General features: G+C 44.3%; 7 protein-coding genes across 7 annotated transcripts; 4 read left to right on the forward strand and 3 right to left on the reverse strand.

The window, feature by feature from the left end:
• Positions 1 to 1,406: 1,406 nt before the first annotated feature.
• On the forward strand, positions 1,407 to 2,235 carry AOL_s00054g565 (uncharacterized protein; the record flags this gene model as incomplete). Its single annotated transcript, XM_011121881.1, has 4 exons — positions 1,407 to 1,460; positions 1,581 to 1,622; positions 1,721 to 2,026; positions 2,107 to 2,235. The coding sequence occupies 4 exons, from the start codon at positions 1,407 to 1,409 to the stop codon at positions 2,233 to 2,235; spliced, it is 531 nt and encodes a 176-aa protein (XP_011120183.1).
• A 686-nt stretch (positions 2,236 to 2,921) lies between these two features.
• On the reverse strand, positions 2,922 to 4,522 carry AOL_s00054g566 (uncharacterized protein; the record flags this gene model as incomplete). Its single annotated transcript, XM_011121882.1, has 5 exons — positions 2,922 to 3,265; positions 3,328 to 3,605; positions 3,687 to 3,987; positions 4,066 to 4,221; positions 4,480 to 4,522. The coding sequence occupies 5 exons, from the start codon at positions 4,520 to 4,522 to the stop codon at positions 2,922 to 2,924; spliced, it is 1,122 nt and encodes a 373-aa protein (XP_011120184.1).
• Positions 4,523 to 7,789: 3,267 nt separating this feature from the next.
• AOL_s00054g567 (uncharacterized protein) lies at positions 7,790 to 9,805 on the reverse strand (the record flags this gene model as incomplete). The annotated part of the gene is made up of 6 exons (XM_011121883.1): positions 7,790 to 8,339; positions 8,410 to 8,936; positions 8,998 to 9,057; positions 9,126 to 9,310; positions 9,386 to 9,520; positions 9,586 to 9,805. 6 exons carry the CDS (start codon positions 9,803 to 9,805, stop codon positions 7,790 to 7,792), a joined length of 1,677 nt encoding a protein of 558 aa, XP_011120185.1.
• A 3,434-nt stretch (positions 9,806 to 13,239) lies between these two features.
• AOL_s00054g568 (uncharacterized protein) lies at positions 13,240 to 14,196 on the reverse strand (the record flags this gene model as incomplete). The annotated part of the gene is made up of 1 exon (XM_011121884.1): positions 13,240 to 14,196. One exon carries the CDS (start codon positions 14,194 to 14,196, stop codon positions 13,240 to 13,242), a length of 957 nt encoding a protein of 318 aa, XP_011120186.1.
• A 5,012-nt stretch (positions 14,197 to 19,208) lies between these two features.
• Positions 19,209 to 19,576, forward strand: AOL_s00054g569 (uncharacterized protein; the record flags this gene model as incomplete). Its single annotated transcript, XM_011121885.1, has 3 exons — positions 19,209 to 19,238; positions 19,351 to 19,482; positions 19,544 to 19,576. 3 exons carry the CDS (start codon positions 19,209 to 19,211, stop codon positions 19,574 to 19,576), a joined length of 195 nt encoding a protein of 64 aa, XP_011120187.1.
• An 88-nt stretch (positions 19,577 to 19,664) lies between these two features.
• Positions 19,665 to 21,716, forward strand: AOL_s00054g570 (uncharacterized protein; the record flags this gene model as incomplete). The annotated part of the gene is made up of 1 exon (XM_011121886.1): positions 19,665 to 21,716. One exon carries the CDS (start codon positions 19,665 to 19,667, stop codon positions 21,714 to 21,716), a length of 2,052 nt encoding a protein of 683 aa, XP_011120188.1.
• A 781-nt stretch (positions 21,717 to 22,497) lies between these two features.
• AOL_s00054g571 (uncharacterized protein) lies at positions 22,498 to 23,920 on the forward strand (the record flags this gene model as incomplete). The annotated part of the gene is made up of 3 exons (XM_011121887.1): positions 22,498 to 22,560; positions 22,641 to 22,757; positions 22,844 to 23,920. The coding sequence occupies 3 exons, from the start codon at positions 22,498 to 22,500 to the stop codon at positions 23,918 to 23,920; spliced, it is 1,257 nt and encodes a 418-aa protein (XP_011120189.1).
• Between the last annotated feature and the right edge of the window lie 257 nt (positions 23,921 to 24,177).

A 24,177-nucleotide genomic window follows, 5' to 3' on the forward strand; every position in this document is an offset into this window, starting at 1 on the left:
ACATGTCGCCACGCTACACAATCGGGCTTAGTCCTTTCAGCTGCCGCAGACTCGATTTCGCTCTTTCGTTCGTTCGAGCGAGCGAGCGAGCTAAAGTTTCTCTTTCTTTTTATATCGTCGATATGCAAACCGTAGTGGGGACGTTTTCCCTCTTTCAGGTGTTCGCATACGCAAGACCCACATCGGAGATAAGCCGGGTGTAGCTTCTCGATTTTGACGATGCCTGTAACGTAACTATAGTTTGGTACTTGTATACATGGTATACATGGTAGGTACGTAACATGCTTTCGGGTCAGGTGTCTGTGGATCTTGACTATGAGCTCCCTGCCGCCAGCCTAGCGAATCCGTTTGCTAAGGGATTGGATAATCTGCCAAGTTAGCCTTCCACTGAATTGAGCTTTCGATGTCTAGGAAGAGGTTAGAACGGCTTACATTCGGCAAACTCCATGGAACTGAAACCGCCCCGCCAGAGAAGAGAGGATGCTTTCTCTTACGGATGGGATGGGCATACGAGATGATGAGCTGCAGATGCAAGAAAGTGGCAGATTAGCACTAGTCTCGATAGATCAAGATGGTTGATATCAATATAAACCCTTCCCGAGTTCCGCCCGATTCGAATCGAACCTAGAATATAATGAAGTAACTACCACAGTACTCACACACCATTTCTCGAAATTCTATCATCGAGGCTAGATAGAAACATACATACATCATACATACCCGTCTGTCTCTCGTCCCTGATTCAGCTGCAGGCAGCACATCATACCAACTGCAACGAAATCTGGGGTAAAAGGTCCAAAAGTTTAAAAAACGAGAATTTCTGCCGAGGGCCGCATTTGTTTTTATCACTCAGCCTCCAAAGGACTCCAAAAGTGATTTCACCCGTCCGTCGACCTTCCCGTCCCAGTTTAACAATTAAAAAGAACACCCCTTCCCCACCAAATTCCCCACGATCGATTGATATTCATCCCCTTCCCCCCCCAGGCCAGGCGGACATGGCCTTCACATGAAATGCTTGGAATTGGCTTAGCTCTTTCCAATGGATTCTATCTCGGTAACTTTACAGAGGGATCTAAACGAATTGCGTTGTCTTAGACTTGCATTTGCGTCGAAGTCTTACATGACCTTGTCTTTCTTGAGAAGAAGCGACACGGAATTTTAACTAGCCGATGTCCTGGAAATGGCATGTGCTTTGAATTCGAAGTCATGGCCTTCTAACTTCCCGTGTTCATGGGGGAAGCTGGAAAGAGATGGGTGTGTATATATATATCTATCCCAGAGGCCCTCGTCGTCCTCAAATAACTTCTATCTCGATATCGGCCTTCAAAGCTTCAACTTTAATTCCAAAAAAACATCCCTATATATCAATTTATATCCATAATTATAAATCACCAAAATTCTTCAATATGGCTGCTCCAATCGAAAAGACCGCTACTGATATGTCTGGCTGCTATGTCATGGTCAGTTCCTACACACTCTGCTACTTGATATAAATATATATACATATAGATCCGGATTGTAGAGCCTGCGTCGATGATATAATTTTCACAGGATACTAATATTTCGCGTGCATCTTATAGAACCGTGAACTCTCCGGTGACACCGACGCAATCCTTTCATACGTAAGTACCTTCTATGCATAAACATACAGTGGCATACCTCTCAGTCACAGACACAATCTGGGGTAATACATCATATCTAACTTCGATCATGAATACAGCAAAACATCGGCTGGCTCACCCGCAAGACCCTTGGTCGTGTCCCCGTCACCATTACTCTCACCCAAACTAAGGAGGCTGTCCAGGTCGACAGTGTCGCCGCTGGCTTCATCACCACCAATGAGACCGTCCAGCTCGATGACAAGTCCTATCCTCTTAACCACAAAGTTTGGGGAGAGATCACTTCCAAGGCTAAGTTGATCAAGGTCAGCGATATCGATGATGAGACTCTGAAGGAAGGATGGGTTGGAGAAGATGTTATTGAAGTCACCAGCCAGAGTGAGGTTAACAAGTGGAAGGCTACTCAGGTCAGTTTATGCTTAAAATCACTTTCACGTCGAATGTTTAGCAAAGTAACTAACTGAGCATTTTTCCCTCGAAATTATAGATCTGGGGTTTCCAAGATGTTGAAGTCAAGGGGGAGAAGCAAAGGAGGTATTTCCGACGAATCAGACTCGAACACAAGAAGGGTATTGAATACTGCCACACTTGCTACGACTACTCTCCAGTCGCTTAGAGTGTTTCTTTCAGGACGCGGTGGAGTTTGCGGTATTTGGTTATTTGTATAGTACTAGCTTCAGGATACCTACTTTTATTCTTATAGTAAATGAGATCTCGACACATGCGAGCATAATTGAGATATCTCTACCAAACTAGCTTTCAATACCTCTGTAGAAGCTCTCTAAATTTTATTCTCAATCTCAGAATCTACAGCTTAGGATGTGGAAAGAGATGAGGATAGACTTATGTCTTTTGAGTATTGATTGATGATAAGTACACATGTATACATGTACATGTTATCTTAATTTAAAGTCGATACCGATGCACCAGCTATCTCGATCCAATCGGAATATTCGAATTCGGTGATGCCAAAGATTCAGGCAGCTACAATTGAAACTAATAATCAAAAAAAGCTATATATCCGCTAATGTAACGCCAAAACGGAAGACAGACATAATGAAAGTCCAAATTAGATAAAACATGGGAAAGTGGGGTAAAATCACATGTGTCTATAACCTCATACGAAGCCGAAATTATATTGGAATCCAAAAAACAAATTCCCAAGCCCCACAATCCCGGGAGAACAAGAACCCAAGAGTTTCAAAACTTGACCCCGGATGATAACGCAAGATATGATATTGCGTCAAACCCTTGCTACTTTGCCTGTCAGATGCATGTGGGAAAACCTGATCTTGTTAGATATCACGGCCACCAATTCATCTTTTTATAGCTCGCTAGCATCTCTTCCACTTTCTCGGTTGTAATCTTAGGAACCTCGTATTCGAACCCTGTTACGGTCTTGAACCTGGTCCCGTCTAGTGACAAGTCCGAATCTTGGAGCTGCTCCCGCTCGATAAAAGGTGATATCGGACTGTTCTTGATCCCTGCATCTTCAAGCAAATCGCTCCAGGGTTGTAAAACAGTTTCGTTGGCTTCGTCGACGGCTTCGTCCAAGTTTAGCTTCGCCAGTTGTGAAACAAGTGTCCCCATAAAACTCGTTTTGATGTTGAAGACCTGCTCGACAATTTCTGCCACTGTACCTTGACCTATAGCCCCGTTTGTAAGCCTAGAAGAAAATGATATTGAGTGGATTTGGGGGGGTTCTTACTGGTATCCCCATCATCTACAATATTAAAAATGGGCGCCGTTCCCTCTGATTCAGCCTGCCAGCCTTCCTTGCCCTTGACGTACCAATCTGCAGCATGCCATATCGCCCTACTCACATCCGACACGTGGACAGTATTAACCCTCAAATCTTTTGTCCAAAGCAGATCGAGCTTTTCCTTCAGAAACTGATGAACTCGAGCATTACACATCGCCGTCGCAATAATTTTCGTCGAGTAAGGCCCATAAGCGTTCGCCAGTCTCAAGATAACAAGGTTGAGCCTGCCACGGTTCACATGTGAATCAACAACAGATTTTCTCCAAACCTCAAACCCCAAACCCCGAATTTCACTTTATACATACCCTTCAACTTTCTGTAATTCTCTTTCTGCATCAGATTTGTACTTTGCCAGCAGTAGCCAAGGTTTAATTTCATCTGACTCCTTCTTCCCCTTTGGTCCATTACCATACACCCGGCCTTCACTAAGTTCCACAAATAGCTTCACCCCCCTCTTCGCTGCTTCTTTCCCACATGCCACCGGTAGGTCGAAATTTCGTTGTTTATAGGTTTCGTCCGTTTGGCCGTACTTTGTTTCTCCAGCGCAATTGAAAACGTAATCGTAACTCGACCCGTCGGCTCTGTCGAATACCCTCTTCATAGAATCTGAACTCAGCACGCCAATTATTAGCTATCATAAAGAAAACTCAGAAAATAATTTTAAAAAAAAAGAATATTATATACCCGGGTGCGACATATCCGCCTGCACAAAATTCTTGCATGCTTCCTCAAACTCCGGTGCCAGACCCGCTAGCGGTGGTATTCCCTTATCGACGATCCGAATCTCAGAAGCGAGTTGATTGGTATGAATGTGGTGGGCGAGCCATCTTCCAATATAACCTATTCGCAAGAATCAATATTAAAATTAGCTACCTGTCAATGGCTTTCATGTATTCATTTCGAGCGTAAATTTGGTAGAATTGGTTTTTCATGATTGTGACCTCATCACATATGTTTTGCTAAGGATGTCAAGCCTCAAGCGGGGTTAGGCAGGACAAGCTCTCAGAGCTCCAAAGCTACCAAACTGAAAGCTCTAGCTGCAAAAGCAAACGTCCCCGCGCGCTCGAGCTCGAATTCTGGGAATGGATATGAACCTACCAAGGCCTCCAATAATAAGGACCGAAGGCTTCTCGTTCGTCATTTTCGAAACTTTACTAGCTATTTAGCTATTTCCCTTGGGCTTAAACTCCGGTATTGTTGTTTTCTTCCTTCCTGTATCTTCGGGTCGAAAACCGATTTAGGTGGCACTACGTGGTGGTAGCGAATTGCTTTCCACTTTTTATAATGCGTCCGGGGTACGAGATTGAACCGCCTGGAGAAACTTCGCTTCTAGATAACCAAAAGAAAGCCCCCCAAGAAACACCAAAAGGCAAGATATAAAAAGGTATTTCGAAAGATTGGACGAATGGTTCGAAATAAAGTAGAGGAAGGTAAGCACAATTCCTAGCTTTAGATTTCCTTCTCCAAAGAGCTTTTTAAGAACTAGCGGTACTGTCGGACTAGTTGTCTATCTAGTACACCTTAGTTAGCTCTATATATACTAGCTCCGGCGCTCTTCTCCTTCCCACAAAACATGTAAAGAAAAACAGCAGCATTTCCCTTTGGTAATCAATTGGATGTGTAAAATTCGTAATGGGAATGGTCAGTCCAGGCGGGGGGTAAACGTAGAAGTCATGCATGCATGATATCAAGTCCGGTGGCCATGGGTGTACTAAAGTTACTTTGGTAATGATGCAGGTATGCTTTGCACCCAATCTCTGCCCCCTCCTCGCTTGGGGATCCACCTTTTCGAAGGAAGTATCCAAAAATGCAAGAGGGTCTAGAGTGTGTGAATCCCGTCGACAACGAACAAAAAGGCCTCCAATTGGCGGCCTGGTCTGCAAGACGACTCTGAAACTTCAGGAACGTGGACGAACATTGCATGGAGATGCATTGTGGAGTGTGGGATAGCTAGCTAGCTGCCCCACCGAAACAGATCCAGTGATCAGTTGATCAATGGACCGCGCTTGTTTTCCTTTTCTCGCACTGCGATTCGGTTTGAAGTTTTCGGGTTTAAACTGAAGCTTACAAAACAAATGGAGTATAGTAGTATAGCTAAATTGAAGCAAGTTGACTTACCATACACTCGAGAAATTTGTGACGGGCGCGGGCAAGATTAATTGAAAATTGATTAAGAAAAATAAATTTAAATACTCGTACTCGATCGATCCAGCCCGAACCGTTCGAGGGACAGCCTCCAAGATATATAAAAATGGTAACTGCAAGCCAGTCCCGCGCCATATAAATCGTGAAACCCTCAATATGCAATCAGTACCACCACCACAAGCCACTGAAATGAAACCGAAGAAAGAGTCCGGCTAGTACCTATATACCAGGTTCTACCTTTCTTTCGCATAAAACCTCAGCTAATGTGGCCAGCATGCACACAAACCAAAAAGAGAGCTCTCCCATGGATCTCAATAATATTCCGCCACTTTCTTAGCATACTACTTCACTACCGTATACCAAGCACTAAATAATAACCTATACCATAAATAATCTCCCGCACCCGCGGGAAATACCTACTTTTACTTTATATATACGTACATTTATGCATGTATATACAGACATGACAGGTCTCCACACGCTATAGTCGTTTTTCTCAAAAACTTATCTCCTTCAAGTGATAGAAGTGAGATGTTTTTTGTTCTTTTCAAACTCGGTGATGCGCAGATGCAAGCCATATCACATTGGTTCAACTGGTACCTCAAGATACATGACATGACATGGCACAGTTTCCTTGTTTCTACGCGAGGATAAGAACCTGTATGCATGCACTAGCAAGCTGAAAGGTCTTAATACTCGATTATAAGATTCTCATTTTAACAGGCATAATTGCTTGATTCTCAGGCTATGGGCATTTTATCATATCAATTGTATTCAATATATCCTAGAAAGTCAGTAGGGAAACCAACGACATGAGTCGCTCTCAAACACGATAGCTACAGGCCACTACCTACAATGTCAGACTCCGAAGTAGAACGGGAGAGCAGAAGACGATATCAAGGTTATCCCTGGTTGGTCAAAAGAAAAAAAGTAATAGAATTCTGGAAACCTACAGCAAAGGGGGCTTCCTTTCCCGACGGATCTACCTCATGGTAGTATCGCATTATGTATTTCCCTTTTGTCCTTAGGCTTGGCCAACTTCGAAGAGTTCTCGAAGGCGCTCAGAAGCCTGCGGACGGGGACGGATTCGGCATTCCGAGCCTTGTGCTACCATCGATCCCACACAACGCATTAAACCAGAAACTTAACTCTCGGAATTGAAACCTTCAAAGCTACTAAGCTTCCAATCTCTTTTGAAAAATCAAAACTACACAGCCACAAAAAGATATTCCGTGCTATAGCTAGGTTACTCCATATATATACCTTAATTACAATAAACAATAATACCTCAACCAAAGATTTCCGCTCCTTCTCATAGTAATCCAGTACTGGGCCTGCAGGGCTAAAAAGGCTATTCCGGTTTCCGATCGACAGGCGCATGCATACGTACCATGACCATGGAAGAAAGAAAGGGAAAAAAACCAGGAACCGAGATGGAGGGGATATTGAAAATACTGGGGTCGGAAAAACCTCATACAGATGACAACTTTTCAACATACTGTGTACGGACTACATACTTACTTCCATGCCACATATACCAGTTTTTCCTCTATCTTTCCTTCTCCTTCTGATTTCCGAGAAGCCTTTCTTCCCGCGGGATATAATACAGGTAGAATTATAATTAATTCGCAATCTTGTCTTCTAGAAGCAAAACTTCAAACGCCTTCTCGAACAAATCGGAAGAGATGGGGTTTTCGGTTGTCTTTGTGCCTAAATATTAAATTCGGACGGGATATTAATCCATTTAAATTGCAAGACCCCAAACGTGCAGAGAGATCTTCCTGCAGGACATCTTCAAGCACGGACCATATCCTAACGTCCGCTTTGCCGTGAGTTATTTCAATATATAACTTACGGACCGGTATTGGTCAATGAAAAGGGCATGGCTACTACGAAAAAGTTTTTTTGTCTCGTAGGTACCAATCATCCCGACATTAATATTGAACTATCAAATTTGTCTCATAAAGCGGGCCTTCATTCTCCCATCCTATCATACCGAACAATATGGCGAAAAAAAAGTCAGCATCACAGGCCGCAAACGCAAATACATCCGATAAAAAAAAAGCATTTTGAACGACCGCTCTGAATAGAATATGCACATGTATGTACAATTTCCCCCCGTTGACCAGGATAAACGGCAAAAATAAATTATCATCAGAAGTTTGTGAAACATCAAAAAGCACACCATGACGCCCAAAGATACAAAATCAAAGAAAGTTAAAAAAAAGTACCATCAGTACCTATGCGAGCAGAATCCCCTGATTTAATTCGGGAACTTATTTCCCTCCGTCGCGATATCAACCAGCTTCCCAATCCTTTTACTCATCATATTCCATCCATCTGCCGTCTCCCAGACTTTATGCCCTGCCTTGTTCACAATATCCCAATGTAACAAATTATCTGTCAACTCCGTGGATTCCTTTTGCGCCTGATCCCATCGACTATCCTTTTTCACACCTTCTCCGCTGCTAACAACTACCAAAGGAATTTTCCTATTCAAAATGACCTTGCTTGTCGAAACTTCTGGTTTCGTAAATGTCTTAGCCGCGAGGCTCTCCTGCAATTTCGCTTTGATGGTTTTCGCATTAAGATATGAGGACTTCCCGAATATACGGTCTTCTCTAGAGCGGGCTTTAAAGATTGCATCGAAGAGAATTTCCAATCCAAGAGGAGAGATGACACCGCGGAACCACATGAAGAAACCACGGCCTGTAGAGCCAACATCTGGGAGGTATGATTCATGGAGAGGGTCGATTAGCATCAAGCCTTTGATCGATTTCCCTTGACGTGAAGCGAAGATTCGAGTGTATATTCTATCACATACACCATATTAGTATTCTTGTAGGGTTTTGTATCTTCGCAAAATCGAGAGAAAAGACTTACGATCCAATTCCGTGTGCGACTAATATAAACGGCCCCTTCTCACCAACTTTAGCCAAAGCTTCACTCAACGCATCCGCAGCCATCCCAGCACTCAATGGACTAGGAGCTACATCGCTGAACGCGTATCCAGGCCTGTCCCAGTAGCAAAACCTCCCAATAGTCCCATTCACATAATTTTCTTGTGCCCAATCCAACAACCCATTCGCAACAGCTCGTTCCCCACTCTCCAAGAATACCGTGACCTTTTCTCTTCCTTTGTCAGAATGTTCTGGAGTACAGAATATGTGAACTCTATAGTAACGGTCTTCGACCCAAACTCTTTTTCCAGGGACCTCGAGAGATTGGTCGTATGCTCTGAGAGAAAGAGTGCCAGTGAGTAGAATCGATATAACCAGGAATATGACCATGATTACTAGGGCGGAGAAGACAGAACACCATTCCTTGAGGGAACGACGGGTTTCAGCTCGTCCGGTTAGACGTTCCTCTTCTTCTTTCTTGCCCCATTCGACACTACGGTCTACACAGACCTAATAAGCAAGAACTTAAAGTTAGCACCTAACTATCAGTGGAGGTTACAATGATACCTACCGCCCAGAGAGTAACAAATAACACGAAAATAGCGGAAGCGATACCAATCCATCCTTCTTCCTAGTTTTGAAGTATTGGTTTAGCATATATTTTCCTTTTGAATTTAACTGGAAAGAGACGGTGCATACTTCTCGAAGCCCGGGGACCGATAGAGTAATAATAAGATTCACGAGTAGCAAGACTGCAATAACCGACTGGATAACTTCTTCAGCTCTGGATGGGACGGTGAATGAAAATAGCAGTAGCATGAGAATTCCAATGGCCAAAGAAGTGTATCCGAAGGCAAACCAACCGCCACCACGGGAGTGGAATCCTGTAAGAATGTTAGACGCATTACCAAGCAATATAAATTCTTTATTATAATATTATATCGAAAAAAGATAAATACCTTGTGGGCTGACAAAAGTCGTAACAAGCAATACCAACCACCAACCAGAAGCAACAAGCAAGAAAGCGATAGTGATATATCTCAAGAATCGAATACCCCAAAGATTCAAAGGCGTGACAGCCGGGTCATCAATATCTAAAATTTTCACATAGCTTTAGTATCATATCCAATTATATCTAATACAAATCTCTAAAGCATACCAAGTGGTGGTTGTCCCGAAATACCATGATGAGTACTGGCGGGCAATAATCTAGTTCGCTCATCAGGTTCATAGTACGTCACCGGCTGTGGAAGAGGATTTTGACGTGATTGTGAATCTGTTCTTTCGCCCGTTCGATTGTCGGCTCCGTTAGTATTTGTTACTCCTTCTCTTGATTCCGAGTCGTCCGCTTTGGAGGTGCCTTGGTTAGTATTACCCATTGTTTCGCTCCCTTTTCTAATTTGTGAAGTTTATTGGAGATGGAGATATGATAAGTGAAGAAGATGATGAGATGATGAGATGATGATGTTGTCTATGAATAATCCGAAAGCAGGGGAGCTATTATAGATTTGAATTCCTGGGGTGTGGATATACCGATACAACTGGTGGAACAATACGCAATTGCAATAATGTCACACCGACGACAATGAATCGAACAAGAAAGAGAAAGGGAGAAAAAAAAAGGCAAAAACGATGAGACAATGAGAAAAGAAAATACTAGAATACAGTCTGCAATAGAATATTGTACAAACAAAAATAAAAAAAAAGACAAAAGTAAATTTAAGACGAAAAAGAGAAAGAAGGGAAGAGAAGAGAAGCTAACTTAGACTGCCAATGACGTAAATTCGTCGACGCCGCCCAGAAACAGCATTTGCATTTGCATCGCTAAGTGGCACACAATTGTGCAACAACAACACACCCCGATCGATCTAAGCATTTAACTAAGTATCTACGACATCATTACCCGATATCGATATCTGATACCCAAATCTTTTGTACTCTTCCAGATCAAAAAAGAAAAGAAGAGAAGAGAAAGGAAAAAAAGAGAAAAGGGAGGGAAGGAAGGTTTTCTGGGTTTACGACTGAGTCTGCTCTGCCTCCGAACTTTGAAGCAGCTGTTGCTCCTTCCCAGCACGTACCCTCCGTCTCCTCTCCTTGGCACCGTAACTGACCACCGGTGGAATGAAGACGTAGAAAGAAAACAGGGCAATAATGACGATGGAAGCCGATGTGATCACCATGCTCTCTTTATTCCAAACCCAAATCTCTGGGACTCAGCTAGTGTGAAGTTTATTTTGGTTTCCCTTCTATACTTTTTCTCCCAAGAGAATTTAACGAGTCGGAGAAATTTAAATAAACGAGCGAAAACTAAATGCTCGTTTGGTTCAAGTGGCCAGTGGAAATGTCGATGGTGTGGCCAAAACTAGGCGAAGATGCGAGATCTTTACTTGTTTTTGGTTTGTTTTTCAAGCCAGGCCAGGGGGTCTGTAATTCTTTTCAAGGTTTGATTCGATTCGGGTCGAGTCGAGGAGGTATGTAGGTAATAGATCGAGGCTTCGCGAGTTCGCGTAGATGTTCGACGAACGAGCGAGCGGGGGTGTTTGAATGATATGTTAAGTTCGTAACAGTGAGCTTGGTTATAACGGAAATATAACTCAAACAATTGCTGAATGTGAATAACCGATGTTATCGATATCGATATTGGTAATCTTAATCTGGAAAAATAAGAATGAGGCTCTGTAGTTTTTGACTATCTGTATTCTTGACGAAAGCACGCTGCTTATATATGAGCAAGTGCTTATATACTTATATACTACACCTAAGCACCAGCAATGTATGTACTTAAGTAGGTACTCGGTGATACAGCGCCCGGCGGAACAATATGCGGAGAAGTTCGATGTAAGATGTAAAGGAGGAAAACCTGCCCTTTGGTTCGGCTCAGATTCCGAGAAACCTAAGCCTGGTCTTCTCCACCCATAAGCCCCGTCCCGAAATAGAGTTCCAAGGGGGGGTGGTGTCCCAAAAAAACCGAACGTGATCTGCTAGACAGGGTTTAGTCAGAACAAACTACTCCTCAACTGTCGACCGCGAGATCATGCACCATGCACCCCTCAGTACAACCGCTGTGGCCGAGAATGAAAGAAAAAAAGGCGGGTTGGGGACCGGAGAAGACTTCATTAAACGCCCGATATATGCAACTATAGTGTTTGTAGCTTCTCTCCTCGATTTTAAGCCAGTGAAAGAAGCCGCCTTTACCATGCATGTAAGTGCGAAGTATGATATGTGTGCGCACGACAGTTTCGAGAAAACAGTTTCTCGAGGCTTCCGTACTTACAACGGCCACATGCATGCGTACGTGTGCAGTCGAATCCAACTAATTGCGACTTTAGTGCGTATCATGTAAGACTAGGGCCCCGTTATCAAATTTAAGGTAACAAGATCAATCAACAGGGCTTTGTGGAAGTCTAAATGTTCTAAACATACATCCCCTTCTTAACTAGAGTCACCGTCATTTGATCAATTGACTCTTTCATCAATTAATTAACTAAGGTCATGCTATAACTATCACTATATCCACTGTCCCGATAAACTTTGCAAGGAATATTAATAGTAATCAATGTTTATATCATTTTTACTAATTAAGTTTGCGAGGAAGAGCTCCGATGGTAGCATATTGCCGTAATCACAAAATTTACAAAAGTATCTAAGGAATGATTGAATAGAATTTACATCATGATAATCGATAATATCAAAGCCGCAAAGCGGCCGCTATGCAGGGTCGTACCATAGCTAGCTAGCAAGAGCCGACGCCGCCTATGCTCCAGGCGCCCCAGGCCGCTGCCTAATCGGCGCCAGAATTAATAGAGGACCTACCCCATTAAAACAATACATGCCGACACCCGATAGGGCTGTGTAGCTTGATATTCCTACCTGACTCATATCAGCTCGCCTCAGTATAGTAAACTCGCGGGATGATGCCATCATATAATAACCGTGTAATTTGCATACGCATTATAATACCAAAACCTCAGTCAAGCCTGAGGGAAGAGAAGTAAAATCCTACTCGGATCGATTCCTTATAACCACAATTAATTACGTATACTATATATCGGGTCCGACGGTTGAAGCAGTGTCGCGAGCCTTAAACTATACACGCGAGTGGCGAGTGAAAAGGTCTATAGATCAACATAGTACCTAAATAGCATCGCGGCCAGATGGTATCAAAAAAAAGTCATATATAAGAACACCTGCATTCATGATGTTGTATACAATTGTAGATGTCTCCAGACTTGCTTATGTATATAGCATTATGTAGGCGAATGTTCGAACGCGAACTTGCTTGGCCACACTAAAAAACAAAAAAAAGGATAGACATTGCCACATGTGGCTTTCTGGTGGACTATCCTGTCTGGTTCGAAGCATGTATGTGCCGACAACGTGAGCACAGTCGGCGTAATCTGCATAGCCTCTACGTTTGGTTCAAAGATGACGAGTTCCTTAGGATGGACGGACGCTAGAAATAGAGGCTCTCCGTCCACTTTCGGGAAATCGAAAAGCCTTTAGTAGTCATGTTCTTCCTTTTTGAATATCCTTTGAAACAACCCTAGATATTGATATCTATGGTGACTGGTTTATCATTATTCTAAGCTGCGCGGCACCGCTATCAGACAATCTCCAGACCGCTGTACAGGTGGAGAGAAAAGAGCAGAATTACAAATGCAAATATACAGACGCTAAATCCACAAAGTCGAAAAATGGCCCCAAAAGCCGACGGGGTGAGAGTACAAAAAAGGGGACTTTAAAAAGAAAAAAAGAAAAAGAGAGAGATAAGGATTATACTCCCTTGATTTGACGTCCTATAACGAGCCCCCCTTTACAATATCCGAACATTCCCAAAAACTCCATAGTGGTCCGAAATGTAGACTTTTGGCTTTTCTGGTGTTTTCTCTCCGATCCCGATCGGCTCTACCTGTTCGACCTTGATCTTATCACTAGGAGGATGGAAGATTTTGTCAAATCTCCTTTTGGGGAACTGGTTGTTCTCAGTCTGATAGCCCCAGGTATGGCCTCTGGCATTATCCTCAGACCCACCACCTACCAGATAAGCGTCTTTCAGCCCCGCTTCATCCGCAATCTTCAGATCGTATGGGTCGATAGGGTTCATATCTCCAGCTATTAACCCAGTATAAACATTTGTATCGTAAAGCACGAATCTCGCCGCCAGCTTGAGTTGTTCCAACCTCCAGGGTTTCGCGCCTACGAGGGATTCAAGATGTGTATTTCCGACTCTGACGGTGACGACCTCCGATGTACGCGATGAGACGGCTTCGATATCGACGAATAAACAGTCGCGATCCATGTTCGAGTCGTAATGTAGTCGAATCACGTTCTTGACTTTAATCCTCCTATCCACCAACGTAACGGTACCATAGTGGCTTTTCTGCCAAATACCCTTATCGCTGACGACATCCGTGATATAGAAGTTCTTTCGTACCCATTCGTTCTCTGATAGCGATTTGATCATTTCGTGGTTAACTTCTTGTAACACTATAACGGCCGGGGAGATCGTGTCGGGATCTTCGGTTCCACTGATCAGCATGGAGCGGAGATATGACATGGCGGCACTGATCCGGTCTTGAGGCTCAGAGGAGACGAAGTCCACATTCCATGTTATTAGGGCAAAGTTTGAGCGGGGCTGAGTGTTGGCATTTGCTTCTTCGGTATTTTGGACCTGTTTCCATTCGTTCTCCTCGCTGTTGTAGTGGTTGATGCCGAGAATGTGGGCGACGCCAGCATCGGGACTGGGTGTTCGAGGGACTGCGGGCTGCATTTTCGGTTATATTGTTAGCTTGAAGTTTTCGTTATGTCGAAAAGGAATAAGAATGTAAACGAAGAAGTAAAAAAGGAAAGATGATATGTCGAAAGGAGAGTGGTGTAAGATGTAAGCTTTTTTTTTTTTTTTTTTAACAAAAAAAAATATTGAAGAAAGATGGAACATTCCGCACTGCGAGAACGAAGCGACCAAAACCGCACACACATAAGCAAGCAAGCACATTAACAGCACTAAACTCACAGTCTGATGTAAATGGACAATATCAAGACTTGATATTGTCCGTGTAATGAGAACTAAGGCTAACAGAACGACGAATATTCGGAATTGCCTGGTCGCAACAGTATGTGAAACATAATGACGAGCGACGTCTAGCGGTCGCGTAGACTGGTACGATTGAGGCATCATCATGAGGTTCCACTTGGGATCCATGAGGTATTGGGAAGCTTAAGCTTGTCGAAAGCCGTTGTGTAGCTGGTGATGGTTGGTGGTTTCTATTCGAATCGGTCAGAGCAGTATCATTTATGTCGTGGTTGTCGTCGTTGCCGTCCTCGTAATCGTGATCTAGAGTCGAGACAAGCGAATTTCTGAGACAGGAATTGATTCCCAGGGTGTTCTTCGTATCGTACGTATGTACTTTGAGACCGATAATGTATGTAAAGGTATGTATGTAATAAGTATGTACAGTGCAGTGTAATCAGAGCTAATTATAAAGAGGGGCGGTGAGGTTGGAATGAAAGAATGAATGAATGAAGGGAAAAGAGAAAGAGAGAAACGAAACAACGTTGAGAGTCCAGAAGAAACAAAGAATGCGGGAAACAGTCCACTGACCCAGGCAGACGCATGATGGTAATAAGAATAATGTCGACATGCCCGATTAATATTAATCTCGAATGGCCCGAAATCCAACGGTCTTCTGTTAATCCAGACACTGTCAGTGCTAGCCAGACCCGGCCAGGGGCCAACTGTAAACCGCCAGAAACAGCTCCGCCGCAAAGACGTGCATGGCGCCGCGCAAATAAAACTCCAACCGCAACTCCCCAAATCTGTTCTGTTTCTTGTCAGGAGAGCTTTGGTTATAAAATTTTCGTATGTTTGCAGGCGGACTGGTTGCGAAATCCGGCTGGGCGCCGACCCGGGGGCGACGGCTCTTTTAATTTTGGGCGCCGCCAGATATAATAGGCTAACCCGTCGGATATAATTATAGCTCTTCTGCTTCATTTTGGTTATAATCGGATCTTCCTTGAGTTGGTTGTTATTATATTATTGTCATCGTGAACCGCTTCAGGAAATTAAAAGGCGAGGAGGGTATTAGGTAAGTGAATATCGATGTATCGTCCTCATATGCACAAGCCATCATGTCATGTCAGTCAGATGTGTAGCTTGATCGATATAACATTGACTGTCTTCTGGTCGATAGTTCCTTCTTAATTACTTACTGAATTAGCTAGCTCCAGGCCGCCAGTACTTACGCACATACGTCTCTCGCCTATGAAATTCCCCTGCTTCAATTCATTATGCAATGAACTTCATACGGCTTAGCCTCGACTAACCCGAGATGCAATGGCTCCACCAAAAAAAAACGCTATGAAACGGGTCCCTGATTCGTTGACTTTGACAGGAAGGGTGCTTCGATTGCGACTCGAGTTGGACGCTTCGGACCCAATCAGTCCTCGATGCCTTTGTGGGAAAGGAACCGCTTCAGGTACAAGTATATGTACGCACTTATACATGCTCGCGATAGTATAATCAATTGATAGCTCATATAACTAGTTGCGCGGTCTTGTCATTCGTCATCATCCGCATCAGCATCATTATCTTCTAATCGTGAGCATAAGTATCACGCCCTAATGATTAGCTTGAGTGGATTTTGTTCCCACCCTCAAGATCTATCCCCCCTCGCAACATTTACGAAATTAAAGCCTCTCTCGTGCGAGAGTCGATCTTGAACTGCGAAATGCGGGGAAGCTCTCGAGCTATCATATCCAGCATGGGTAATATCGGACCTGTGGACAGACATATGTATTTCATACCAGCCTCTGCATACATGACGGTTTTAAACGTTTGGGTGAACCAACAACGATCTATCGAAGAATCGAATTCGAACCTTCGCCTAGATCAGCTGTTATAGTTGACCGAATACAGGGGGTAGGGAATGCTTGCGGTCTGAATCCCATTGGTGGCCCAATTTTCGCCTCTTCGTCCCAATCAGCATGACCACTTCCTCAATTCAGCTGAGTGCATGATACTCTATAGAATAGACCATGGCATGTAAAGCTTAACAAATGCGAAGCTTTGTGAAATAGCCTGAATTCGATCTTTTAAAATCAATACACCGGGTAACAGTATTAGTCCATTGACGGACCATATTTTTATGCGCCGGTGGCTTTTTCGGAGCAAGCATCAGCAAGCTGATCTCTACCCAAGAGTTCGAGGGAAAGTAATCGCAAGATATCACTTTTTTTTTCCCTTTCTTCTTGTCAGTACTCGGACTGCAATATATGACCAAAGGCCAGAGCTAGAGAATCAGCTTGTTCGGTTAAGTTATCGATACGACAGACCATGTCCAGGCGGTCGAATTTCATGGGTTGGCCGGCTGCTGGGTGAATTGAATGGGGGTGTCTTTCAAATTTTCGCACCCCTTGCTAACAAGGTCACCAGCGCCATGGGATGCAGGCGCAGGATAGTTAAATGGTCTGCCTGATATTTTCAACTTAGTTGCCGCGATTGACAGCAGCATTTTTTGGGGGGGGGTTGCAGGCCGTAATGGTGACGCTGGAAACTGTCGATATGGGGTTGCATTGGTTACCAAGTTCCGGTTTTCGACGCCATGTGGTTTATGGAGACCTTCGATCAAGCAAGCAAGCTCCACATCTTCGGGACTGACACCATTGGGAGTAATATCTCCAAGGCCTAGGTAGTTAGTTCTCCACACCTTTGGGACTTCATGTAGATATACATGTATACGAAAGTGATCATGAGTCTCTTTTACCTTCCTCCTTCTCGCTTGCACCCCGGCTTGTCGAAACTATTATTCCGCCTACATTGTAGACTTTTTAGGTTCAATCGAATGCATGCAACCGAAAAGATGGGGAAAAGAAAACCAGACATCATGAATAAAATGATTAAATGGCGGCTCGTTTTATCCTGCTCAACCGGTAAAGTTAGCCGGTTATACCTCATTCACCTCACCTCGCAGCTTTTGCCCCTCCATCATCCATGTCGCGAGAGGCTTTCCCTAACAGCCTGCAGCAAACTACCGGAGAGGTAGTTACGGAGTACTGTTGGGCAGTTTTGACTTTCTTCATCCCACCTGCCAACGCCGACCACGATGCTTGCTCCTGCTGCACAATTGTGGGTCTCGAAAAGGTCGAATGGGAATAGCGTCATGCTGCCTGTCTTCACTGTGCGGTTTTCGAACATTCCTTCATTCTGTTCCACCGAAGGGGGGGGTATCGGTACCTTTGTATGTAAGTATGTATGCAAGAAGTATGTAGGGAAGTATGTAGACGCAAGATAATTTGATATTGCAGACACCACCATGTTGGACCTCGTAAAAGATTCTCCCACACCCGGTCAACATGACTAATAATTCGTTCAAGATCGATATATTTCGTTTTCTTTCTCTCAAGTCGGATTGTTTTTGGACGGTACCTGGCGTGGGTGAACCCGTCTCGTCTCTACTAGCCATTGGAGCTTGGGCTGTGGCCCAGCATTGGCGCCATCCTCGAGTCGAGAAGGATCACTTTATGTAGCGTAGTAGTCCCTGACCAGACCGCCTGCCTGCCTGTCTGCTTGCTTGCCTGCTTGCCTGCGAGGTTTTATTCGAGGTGGTTCTGTTCTGTTTCTTTCGACCTTCTCAAAGCGTGAACGTTCGAGCATAGCCTTCGATCTGATGTTTCCTATTTTTATATCTCCTGCACTTCACACAATATACTAGCTGTCAACCAGAGTCCCTTGAGTTAACTGTTAATTAGCCGTTAACTGTTAATCGTTAATTAAATTAGTTGGAATCGGAGAGAGAAATTAGGGGGTTTTACCTGACCTGTGTCTGTTAACTTCTATCCTCGCTGATTTGTAACCTGCTGGGCTGCGTCACAGCCTGTTGGTCAGCCTCATCGACGGCTCTCCGTTCTGTCCTGTCCTGTCCTGTCCGGTTCTGTTCTGTTCTGTGCTGGTTCGGGCTGGTGTTTCTTTCCCCTTCCAAATCAGGCCCGCTCTCAACCTCACTTCCAATTCACTTCACCTCACTTCCTCTTCCAATCTCATCACCATCACCATCACCATCACATCTCTCCTTCTTTCTTCCTCCTTTCTCGACTTCAGGAATTACTTACCTACCAATATTTCCGATCCTTTTCCAATCGCCTACGTTTTTAGATATCTCCAACAACAGTTTCCGTCCTCTCGGCTTCCTCTCCGATCGGTGTTGGCCGTCTGCACAGTCGCAACCAATCCAAACACAGAACGTTAGCGGCGTCGACTGTCCTCTCCCCACGCTCTGTCCGGCATTGAGGGTTCTCAGGGTTCAGACAATATATACATACTCTCCGACTCGAGTGTCTATAAACCAGCATATCTTCACTTAACTGCCAGTATCCTCATACAATACTTCGAGTATTCTCTAGGTCTATTATCCCGTCGAAAACTGCCTTTCACCCGCCAATTTCTGCGATTTTGTCACCGCTTTTTTGCCTCCAGCCGTTAAGAAACCCACCAATCACCCTAGCGAACTCGCCGCTACACAGAATCCTACGGCCTCTCTCCTTTACCTACGGGCACTACCAACCGTTTCAAATTCCTTGATCAAAACCAACGGATCTTAAAACCGTTTGCTTCAAGCACAAAATACAATTACATCGATTTGTTAGAAGTTTTTCCTCCGGAATTCTAGTTCTAAAAAAACATTAATATTCTCCAACTGAATTGTTCTGGTGCACTCTCTGCCGGCTGCCGACGCGGCAATATCGCATACCAAATCGCCTGCCACATTCCGTTCGAAAACCTCCAAAATGTCATTCTTCAGGAGGAGTAAATCCTCTGTGAGTTTATATTTTTGCCGAAATCTGACGCTTGCTAGCCGGCGATTTTCCGCACTTTTTGTTGTGGCTTTCGAATTTACCCCTTGCTAACGTCATAACCTTCGATGTTTAGGCCTCTGGAGCGCCACCGGTTGCCGCAAAAAAGAAGGAGGAGGCGGTAGTTCCTTTCACACCAATACAAGAACTCGTCCGAGATGCGCCTCAAAGGGTAGACGGAAGCGATAAATTTTGGGGTTATGAGAACGTAAGAATCCTACTAAGTAGCTATAATTGCGATAACGATGGCTAACACTAAGGTGATGCAGTTTGGAAATACATGGTATGGTTTAATCTCCTAGATATTCTTCGTTATTATCGTATTTCACTGGATGCCAATGGCTGAGATGTTGTGGAACTTGTCTTTTTTTTGCCAGTTATTGCAATTCCATGCTACAATGTCTCTATTACTCGAAGCAATTCCGCGAAGCAGTCATCAACTATCCTCGAAAATCGTTACTACCCGGTGCACCAAATGGAGCGTTGGTATCAAACTCGAAACTCTCTAGGACATCGACGGAGCCCGCTGCTCCCAATGGAAAAGCGAAAGGAGGTGTCGGGTCGCCTGCCCCACTAGCAAGGCGGGGGTCGACTCCAGCGAGTGCAGCGGTCCCACCTGCGGCCCCTGCAAAACCAGAGGATAAGGATTCACCCGAGGCGAAGAAGAAGGCCGCTTTGACTGCTGGTCCGATACTCAATGTCGAAGTCGCGAACTCGAAGAACTATCATATGGAGGAGTCGCTATTCACAGCGATGAAGGATCTTTTCGAGAGCGTAGTAGCAAACGAGTCGAGGACTGGAGTCGTGAGCCCTTTGCGCTTTGTCGAAGTGCTTAAGATGAAGAATGAGCTTTTTCGAAGCCAGATGCATCAGGATGCCCACGAGTTCTTTAATTATGTTCTAAACGAGGTCATTGAAAACGTGGAGGACCATGCGAAAGCTGTGAACCAAAACAAGAGCGAGACATCGTCTCGTTTAATCCCAGAAACAGCTGACTCGGCTGATTCCGCAAAAGCAGTGTCAACGACATCCGAATCTGTGGTGCCAAATACAAGCTGGGTTCATGATCTATTTGAGGGAGCATTGACATCTGAAACCAAATGCCTAACATGCGAGAACGTTTCAAGAAGAGATGAACCATTCCTCGACCTTTCCATCGATCTAGAAAAGCATTCATCTGTCACATCTTGTCTCCGAAACTTTTCAGCGAGTGAGATGCTTTGCGAACGAAACAAGTTCCACTGCGATGTATGCGGCGGGCTCCAGGAAGCGGAGAAGAGGATGAAGATCAAACGGCTTCCGAAAGTTCTGGCATTGCACCTAAAGCGATTTAAGTATATGGAAGATTTGGGACGACATCAAAAGCTTTTCCACAGAGTAGTTTACCCCTATCATCTCAGATTATTCAATACCACCGACGACGCCGAAGATCCGGATCGACTCTACGAACTTTATGCTGTCATTATTCATATTGGAGGTGGGCCATATCATGGACACTATGTCGCTATAATCAAGTCTGAGGAGCACGGGTGGCTACTGTACGACGATGAAATGGTGGAACCCGTCGACAAATCCTTTGTGCGAAACTTCTTCGGCGATAGACCCGGGTTGGCGTGCGCATACGTTTTATTCTACCAAGAAACGACACTGGAGGCCATAGAGCGCGAGAATAAGATGGAGCAAGAAAGAGCAGAGGCAAAGAAGGCGAAACTGAACAAGACTGACGCTAAAGAGAAGGATCTTAAGAAGAAGCCATCGAAGGAGAAAGTTAACGGATACACAAATGGTCACATCATTTCTCCCATCGATGATGTTCCTGATGTCGCAATTCTTGATGGACCTAAGACGCCAATCCTGGAGCCCCAGCCTAAGACACCAACTGGACTCCCACCAGTGCCGTCGATACCGACATCATACCTCAACGTTAATACCAAGCCGACAGCACCGGAGGCTACGTCTCCTGTTTCACCTATCAAATCCAAGAAGGAACGTGAAAAGGAGCTTAAGGAGGAGAAAGCGCGAGAGAAGGAAAGAGAGAAGCAAGCGAAGAAGGAGCGGGAGAAAGAAGCCAAGAATAAGGGTAAAGAGGAGAAAGAAAACGGCGGTAGCAGCCACGGACTGAGCCGATTTAGACCGCCGTCTATTGGCAAGAAACCCTTTGGCTTCAACAAGATCATGGAGAAGGAAAGAGAGAAGGAACCTGTACCGCCAATACCTTCAAACGCATTGCATTATGGCGACTCATCTGCAACGACGACTCAAAGTTCAATAGCTAGCCCTAACCTACAGCCTGTAACAGTATCGGCAAACGGAAGACAAGAGAGTTTCGACGAGAGACATTTAAATGGTAGCCATACACCTAAGGAGGAAAAGAAGCACAAGGAAGAAAAGCACCACAGAGCTAGTAAGATACTACGGAAGAAGCTGTCGATCCTGGGATAGTTTCCCTGGTGGTGAGCGGGAAGGTATAAAAAAAAGGGAGGGGCCTTCCCTTTCCTACTCCTTTTTTTAATTCTTAAATTCTAATGTAGTCATTATTTTCCTCTTTTTTTCTATTACATTCGGTGGTATCATGGGGCATGGCTTGCGCTTTCTTGCTTTCTTCCTTTCATTCTTTCACTGGCTTCAATGGCTTCACTTCCTGCGGATTCCCTTTATATTGTGGCCTACACTATACTACTACTTCATGTTCATGTTTTCGGATGCAGCGAGAGGAATCATTCACCTGGCATATATACCAAATGACGATAATGCATAATCGACATTGATTTTTGTCGGCTTCTTTTCCTTATATTCCCTCGATCTTCCTTCTTCACTTCGGTTTATATATTTCTTCTTACCTTCCCCCCGTTCCGGGTTTTAAATTCTGAGGAAGGGAGTGTGTATATGTTGGATAAATTCTCCTTACACTTTATTTCAAAAAGCGGTCCATATATATAGTGTCATGTCATTACTTTCCTTTCTGTAGCGGTTATCTTTAATATATATACTTACATCTCCTCGCTATTTTTTGACATCGTATGATATATCTATTGAAATCTACATGGTCATAGTATGTGTCCGAAGTAGTAGCGAAGCATTTCGTAATGGGTCGAATGGAGCGGGTAAACGCCACTGTGGCTCCCATGCGACCTTCAAACCACCTCAACTTTACCACATCCCCAGAACCCATCCTCAACCTCACCAACCTTCACTCCTCCTTCACGGTACAACTATCACCATCATGTCTACAGCTTCATCTGAAATATCAGAACGAATCGCCGTTCTCACTAATGCCTACCAAGAAGTATTATACCGCTCTATCCCCATAACTTTAACATATATACCTAGTTCATTAGATAGCTAACCTATCTGCGCAATTCCAAGGTGACGACATATATCGACCGTCTAGCAAACCTCACGGCACCGGGCACCGAAGAAGCCAGAAACGAGCTAGCGGGATTAATACACCAGAGCCTAAAGGAAGGCGATGCAGAACTTGAAGTATTTATATGTCCCCTTATAATATCTATCTCTTTCTTCGAAGGCGCATATCACTAACCAGCAATGATTTAAAAACTTGAAAATAGACATTAACTCTCCAAACCGCCACTCTAAACCCATCTACAGATCCCCAAGCGGCATTACACTCCCGTCTCCACAAGCTCTCAGAAGAATTCAAATATACGCGAACAATATACCGAAAATCCCTCCTCCACTCCAAAAGATCCTCAACCCTCAACGCCCGTCGCGAACGTGAAGCCATCCTCCTCCACCAACAGTCCTCAATCCCAACTTCCCCAACCTCATCAACAAATGCCTCCCCATCAACATCCACAGCTTCCCTCCCTCTCCAAGTCCCAGGTTCAGTCCTCTACCGTCGTCCATACCACCAAGCCACGAGCTCCAAATCCAAAAAGGACGCCCAATCAGACCTCCTCACCTCCGCCTCTTCAGACGTAACCACAGCCCTCCGCCGAACCCACGCATTAATGACAGCAGAACTAACACGCTCCCATTTCGCCTCCGAAACTCTCGCACAATCGACAGAAACCCTCAAGCAATTGGGATCAAATTACTCTTCCTTCGATAATGTAATATCAAAGAGTAAAGGCCTGATAACCGACTTGGTTAAGAAGAATAAAAGCGACATGTGGTATTATCAGATGAGTCTTTACATCTTGATCGGAACGATTGGGTGGTTGATTTTTAGAAGGTTGCTTTGGGGTCCTGTATTCTTGCTGGTTTGGTTGCCGTTGAGGATGTTGGTTTGGATGGTTTTGATGCCGTTTAGGGGAGGTGAGGTGGCGGTTAGTAATAGTGGTGATGTGATAGGGAAGATGGAGAGCGTACTCGGCGGTGGTGATGCACGGAGTGAAGTAAGGAAGGTGGTGGAGAGTATTGCGCCCGAAGTCGGTGCCGGTAATAATGCAATTGAGGAACCGAGTGTTAAAAAGGTGGTTTTGAGTAATGGAGAGGAAGTGGAAATACCACTGGAGACACCGTTACACCCCGTGGAATCAGAGGGAGAGTGGGTGGACGAAGATATTAATGGAGAGAAAGAACATGGTGAGGGTAACGAGGGTGGTGAAACTGATGAAGGTGGTGAAGATCACGAAGTTCATAAAGGTAATGAAAGTAATGAAGATCACCATGACGAACTATAAGTCTATGTATAAAAATACGCAGCGCAATCTTTTGTATAGGCAGCATTTCCTTTGCTTTCCCATAATCTTTCTGATTATGTATACCCCATATTTAGCTGGCGTCACGATTGGTCTATCTTTGCGTTTATCTTAAATTATGTTTGCATCGACTTATAAAAACTTATGTTTGGATAAGTTTAAGAGAGTATTAATTATGCGTGTGAGAGTCATGAACTTTTGTCATTTAGCATTAAGCACCTAAGCTTTTTCCGAAATAT

Source organism: Orbilia oligospora (assembly GCF_000225545.1).
Source record: "Orbilia oligospora ATCC 24927 unplaced genomic scaffold scaffold00054, whole genome shotgun sequence".
NCBI classification, from domain to species: Eukaryota; Fungi; Ascomycota; class Orbiliomycetes; order Orbiliales; family Orbiliaceae; genus Orbilia; species Orbilia oligospora.